The 6,874-nt window shown below is 37.5% G+C and overlaps 1 protein-coding gene across 1 annotated transcript; it reads left to right on the top strand.

Moving 5' to 3' along the window:
* Positions 1–1,630: 1,630 nt before the first annotated feature.
* Positions 1,631–2,959, top strand: LOC108757687 (uncharacterized). Its single transcript, XM_018502193.1, has 4 exons — positions 1,631–1,844; positions 2,054–2,343; positions 2,425–2,555; positions 2,632–2,959. The coding sequence occupies exons 1-4, from the start codon at positions 1,782–1,784 to the stop codon at positions 2,862–2,864; spliced, it is 717 nt and encodes a 238-aa protein (XP_018357695.1). The 5' UTR covers positions 1,631–1,781; the 3' UTR covers positions 2,865–2,959.
* The last annotated feature ends 3,915 nt before the right edge of the window (positions 2,960–6,874 follow it).

Here is a 6,874-nt window from a genome sequence, read left to right as displayed (position 1 = left end):
ATGAAAATTCAACTGATAAATCGTTCAAGGTTTTCGAGGAAATCCCAAATGTATTTACGTAAAATGTGTATTTTTCACGGTGACGATATAGACGAGCAAAATATCTTTTTTAACGCGCGCAATATTTTATATTGTTATTATATATTGATACAGGATTGAGCGTTAACTCTTTTTTTTTAACTAAGTTAAAGTTGACAGTCTTGAAAATTTAACTTAATTAAAATACAAGTTAATCCATAATAAAATTAATTGAATTAAAAGTTAAGTTAATAAAAAAAGTAATTAAAAAGTTAAAAATTAAATTTGGTTTGAACGACAAAAAAAAAGTTTGACTATTTTACATAATTTTTCGTATTTTTCCTTTCTCGCAGCTTATTTATTAAAGAATCTGGTTATTTTTGTTTACAAATAACGATGATACAATATAAAATTACTAATTTATATATATATACTCATTAGTCCCTCGCATTACATCTAAGGATTGACTTCAAAAAAATCAAATTAAAAGTTAATAGTTACCGATAAAATGTAACTAAATTAAGTTAAAAAGTTAAGAGTCTAAAATGTAACTAAGTTAAAATTAATTAACTTTTTAACTTTTTAACTTAACTTTTATTTTTTTAACTTAGCACTACCCTATCCCGTAGTGATATAATATTATATTATACATATATTGATTAATATTATTAGATATAATAATATTCCCCCTGATTTCTAATATTATTTGGTATAAATTTTAATAGACGAGTATAATTTACTTATATACTTTTCAATACTTGGATGAAGCATAAAAGTAACATCGAAAGAAGTTAAACTTTTTAAAACAATGAGACTCCGTACAATTTTATCTTTGTATCTTGCCGTCTTAAACGTGATAATTGAATTAGCGTGGCTACGCAAACAAATCGCGTCATTTGGACATACGGATGCATATTGCATATATGCATCCTGCAAAAAATAATATCCGGTATCTCAAATACTATTTTAAACATCAATGTACCTACGTCAGCAATACTCGAAACAAGTGTGTATATGTACTTAAAAAGAATTATTATAATTGAGAAAAAAATATCAGATGAAAGAAAGAGTATAAAGAAAGTTTCAGTTTGGAATAATAACAACTTCTCTATTTAAAGACACAATTGAACAACAAATCTTAAATTACACATTTTTTAACTTTATTACAGAAATCATTAAAAATGTATATATAACAATGAAAGGAAGAGTAGTAGAAAAGAAGTTTCAGTTCGAGATAATTAAAAATAGCTTCTTTGTTTAAATACATAACTCAGACACATATCTTAAGCCCGGTTGCACCAACCGTTACTTCGACTTTAAGCGAGACTTAAACTCGATCTGTCTCGTTTTAAAAGAGAGGGACAAGCGAGGCAGAGATAGAGAGAATTTTAAGCCTCGCTTAAATTAAGTCAACGTGGGTGCAACCGGGTCTTATTACACGTAATTTTTTATTATAAAAATTATTATAAAATGAGAAAAGAGAGAGAGAGAAAATTTTTATCGAGAATAGTTTAAGAAGGAATCTGTTCGAATGTTAAATCAGGAGGCGCAGCTAATAAGCTGCGTAGATCATAGATGGTACTAGCATCTCAGTTTGGCTCGACACATGGTTATTACAAATCATCGAATATATTTGTATGTATGTAAACGTATCATTGTTGCGCTTGAAGTATTTGTGAAGTATTACTGTATAATAGATTGCAAGATATATAGATTTTTCGAATTTAATGTGCGAGTGAATTTCTGCCAGAAACTCGCGAAACATGACGAGTGCCGTAATAACAGATGTACAGCAACCCGATTATCCTAAGTATCGAAAACAACAGGTTAGGATTCTTGTGTTTAATGTGCAAGATTTATTACAGTCGAAAAATATAGATATATTACATAATTTATTGATTAAGATTAAAAGGCAAAGCGATAATTTTCTACTATTTTACGTATATTTTATTTATTACATATATATATATATATATTTCGTAAATATATGTAATAACAGTTATCTCAAATCTAATCGCAATCACACAAATTGCAGGGAGGACTGGAGTTGACGCCAGAGGAGATAAACGCCTTACGTCAATGCATGAAAAACTCGAGTATCCTCGTACCGTCAATTGTCTCTGCAGCCTTAGGATATGGAATATGTAAGATGACTCCATTTCGCGCAAATGCCAAATATATCGCCGTAATCAGTGGCGTGGTAGGTCTGATGACAGGTAGAATAAGCGCTGCCAAATTTTGTCTGGCAAAAGTTGCTTCCATGCCGAACAGTACTCTTCGAGACAGAATGATAGAATCGGGTTATTTTGGAAATGTTGCTCATAGGTATTACTTTTGAGTAACATGGTTGCCTGCGTTTGTTTAGGTTTTTTGTTAAAGCAAGATTTTATGTATTTTTGTTTATAGAGAGGCATTATATTATCAAGGTCCTCAACCAGAAGTTCAAAGCCCAGCAGGACCATCTACAGAGATAGTATTCGATGATTACCCACCAATGAATTCATATGATACGTATTCCAGTATCAATCCAGACAACAGTAAGTTAAAAATTATTATTAAATCTTCTACACATCTATTACTACATGATGATAACTGTATAAATTATGTTTAAAGATGATTTTAACGAGGACGCGGATTTGTCCGAACCGATAAATATACAAAAAGGGGTCAGTTATGAAGAATTGAGGCATCAAAATAGAGATGAGTTCTATAAGAAACATAAACAGTGGTATACTCCTAAAACAAGAGAACTTCCAGAAACAAAAGAGACAAGTGAACAGGTTCCCACAACTAGTAGCCGGTCACCAATGCAAGAGAAAACTAAATACGGTGACGTGTGGGGTTGAAGTTTAATTTCGTTGGAGTATAGTTTGATGATCTCCGTGTATTATATGTATATATACATATATATATATGAATATATAGATAGCACTGCAAATGTGATAAGAAAGTTTTGAATTTTACTAAGTATATGAATAAAATAAACGGTATATAAATCACGTTTGTAGTAATCATATCAATACAATTGAATTCTACGCGACAAAATACTGCATTCTTACTATCTAAGCGACGTGTTGAATGATTCACGAGCTTAGATGGAAACGCGAGATGTAACTCGTGTCCTACCACTCATAATTGAGTCACAATCTCGCGAGATAGCGGTGAGACACAAACGGCTATGAGGCGGCTAATTGATAGATGACGCCAGGTCATAAATGCGCGTAAATGCAACTCGCTCTCTCGCTCGCACGCGGCTGCTCGCAAAGCAACGCGATGTAATGTAACGCTAGGTGATACAGCGAGCTCTCGTCCCCGTCATCCCGACTATGGTGTCATCCCCGCCGTGTGTTGTCACCTTGACGTACCCAGGATAGAAACCTTGCTCACTTCCCTGTCATAAGAGCCGTCGCCGCGCGTGCTCGTTCCCTATACTTTCCATAAGTTAGCCGATAATTGCTGTTCGGTATTTGTCGTACGACTCGCGCGTTGCGCCGTCTCCTCCTATCGCGAGTCTCGATATGCATTCGCCAGCGAGTCGTTACATTTTCCTCGCGCATTGCTCGCGAGTCGCGAGCGCGATTATCTCCGCCACCCTCTTGTCATCGAGCGACTTAATCGCCGTCCCGGAGAAATTGGAATTGCCGTTCTTACCTATGGGTCGAGTTGAGAATCGTAACGCCTTTCGCGCCTTTTCATGCGCAACCAACACTTTGTTCTCGACTTTGTTATCTCTCCGATTTCTGCACGATAAACGCGATTCTCGTTTGACTCGTGTGAAATCCTCGCTTTGGCGAGAGTCTTACGATAAAGGAAAAACCGACGATAGTAATTATTTACGTAATTATAAGATAAAATATAGATAAAAACGGCGAGGCAATAATATAAGCCATAATATAAGCGCTCCGCGTTTCCCAGCCGTTTAAAGGTCTCGGAGTTTGAGTTACGATTTAAAGCGATTTCGCACGATTAGTAATTTTTTCAGAAAAGTCAGTAGCACGGCACGGTATTAATAGGATCCGGTTGATTTACTTCGGTATCTCTTCTCGATCTTCTCGTCGTCGCTCGCTGTATATTCTCGACATACATATATAGGTATGCACCTACATACGTAGAGTATGCACATATACTTATTACACGATCGTTTCGCTTTACTTGCCCGCGCGCGCCGTGCTTGCGAATGCGAGTCGACCGCCATTGGTTATCGGGCGCGACCAATGGGCGAGTACTACTCCCATTCATAAGTCGCGTCGCTTCCGCGGGGGTCGTAGGTGGGGGAGAGCGGCGCGCCGCGCCGCGCGCGAGCGGTACCCCTGCCGCCCTGCCGCCCTTCCGCTGCGTCTCGCGGCTAAATTCACACCGGTCAGCCGCGCGCCGCGCTGGCCGCGCTCGTTACTCGTCATTCGTTCGCGCTCGCTGCTCCGTATTGTTCCAAGTGTCCCGCGAGGTTCCCCTCAAATAGAACGCACAAGTCATAATATCTTGGAGACATCTTAAACAGAACAAGCACAATTATGATATCAAAATAATGTCGAAATGACTCCAAAATGATCATTAAGCCATTTTTCAATCATTTCCGATTCATTTTAATGTCATTTTGACATTATCGCCACTTGTTGTTCTACTTGGGATCGTTATGACCTTATTTGTCACTTATAAGTTCATTTTCAAGTATCGAATGACATCATGATGACATCCTATGATATCATTATGACTTAATTATGACTCTGTGTTCTACATGGGCCTCGGCCGGGTCATTTTTAATCCTGAACTCAATGACATGTTTCGCTGCCATTGCGTTTTATCACGCAAACTTGTCATTCGCTCCGTCTATAAGTAAATAGCCTTTCGCATTAATTTTCTCTAAATTACGGTAATTTAATTTTCTCCCGCGACTATCTGCTTCATAATTATTCCATTACTTTGCCAACGGTGTACCGTGAAGTAATTATAGTAAATTAAGGAAAAACAGAGATATTAAGTGTTCATTGTCAGTCACAACAACATTATCGTCGTTACAAGTTAATCTCAAATTTGGAAAGCAAATTTGCGAGCGTTTGCGATCACGTCGTGTGGTTTGATAATATCATTGATATCGCCCAGCGTCATGATTACGAGACGAGAGGGGAGAAAAGGATTTCCGAAACTCGTAAGTTATACTCGCGCTCATTATCTCTCTCAAAGTAATCCGGTTCCCAGAAAACGTCTCCCTCGGTCGGCGGGCGTAAGGAATGTAATTCGCGCTGTATTGCGTATATTTCGGAGGGATTACTTCTGGATCCCAGGAAACTCGTCGGAATTTCGAGCGTTGCACGTATATACGTGTATATACACACAACGTCGCGCGCGTCACGATTCACGTGCCTGGTTAAACGATCACGTGTAGAAAGGGGAGTCACGCAGGTGCAGGTCATGTGAAATATTTGCACTTTGTCGTAATTTGCGTAACCCATTGCATATATAATAAATCCGCGCGGCGCGGAGCTAAAGCGCCGCGATAGAAAATCGTTTCACAATCTAAAGAGAAAGGGAACCTTTCTGCCTCGTCGCGGTCGCGAGGAAGAGGGAGAGGGAGAGGCGAGGAGAGGAGAGGAGAGGCGCTGACGGGCGGGCGGGGGATGAGGAGAGAGAGAGAGAGAGCGGAGATGCATGCGTCCGCTTCTCCATCTCCCGTGTATTATATTATGCGATCGCATTATGGACGCGCGCGGATATATCGCGACTCGCGAGAAGCGCGTCGCATTCTCGACTAATCGGAATCGCGGCGATTTGCGGAATACGATTAACGCTCGCTAACTTTGTTAACTCGATCTCTCGGCATCCCCCGCCGTCATCGTAGACACAGATTTATCACGAGACCCGTTTTCAGATTTAATAATCGATTTGTTCATCCATAGACGTAATCAGGATTTTGTTAAGGGTAGGTTTAAATTAAAGTTGAGGCTTTTGAATCCGAGGGGGAAGGAAGAGGATGATCGAGTGAGATATAGATTGTTAGACTAATTGTTTTGTTTTTATGATTGTTGATCTCCGCCCCCCCCCCCTTTGGCTACGCTCATGTGTTCACCATTATCGTTGTCACAATATAACTGTCGATGAAGCTCATTTGTTATATCTATGGTGAAGTTAAGAAGATTAACGTGCGTTTGTAATGTAACGTTCTAATTAATATTTATTTCTATCAACGTTGATTAACTTTAATCTTGATTTAATTCGCTCCTTATTCTCTAATTTTTATATGAAAAAAAATCTCGTAAAAATAGTAGGACACCAAACAGACTCCAAGGAGTAAATCAAATGATACAAAAATGCAGCCAAATGTGAACCAACACAAAATCTTCGTGTGATTAAAATTCAATACATTCAAAATCAGTTTACAGACGTTTCGATCTCAAGAATTGGATCCTCTTCGGAGTGTACAATAAACGTAGTCAACAAATTAAGGATTGATATTAATATTGTAATTAAATCTAATATTGTTAATCTATTACTCAGTATAAATTCTTATGAAAAAAAATCGTGATTAAATTAACGAGATATGTTGAGCAAACTTTGATGGAAGTAAACAGAATTTTTAATTGTTATAATCAAATATTTTGGAACACGCACAATCAAAACATGTAGATATGATACCGGTTAGAGTTTCATTAGTGCGTATGTAATAATAATATTATATCTATAAGCAGGTTATTATGACTACAAGAGAAAAAGAGCATGATTGGATTAACGTGACATGTAAACCGGTTAAAGAAATATTGATAGACCTAAACAGATATTCTACTTATCATAATTAAATAATCTGGTACTTTTCAATCAAAAGTATTTTCACCAGAATTCATGCAACCAAATATGTCTGATT

Source organism: Trachymyrmex cornetzi, unplaced genomic scaffold, assembly GCF_001594075.2.
Source record: "Trachymyrmex cornetzi isolate Tcor2-1 unplaced genomic scaffold, Tcor1.1 scaffold147, whole genome shotgun sequence".
Taxonomy (NCBI): domain Eukaryota; kingdom Metazoa; phylum Arthropoda; class Insecta; order Hymenoptera; family Formicidae; genus Trachymyrmex; species Trachymyrmex cornetzi.
This window is presented reverse-complemented; position numbering and strand designations above follow the sequence as displayed.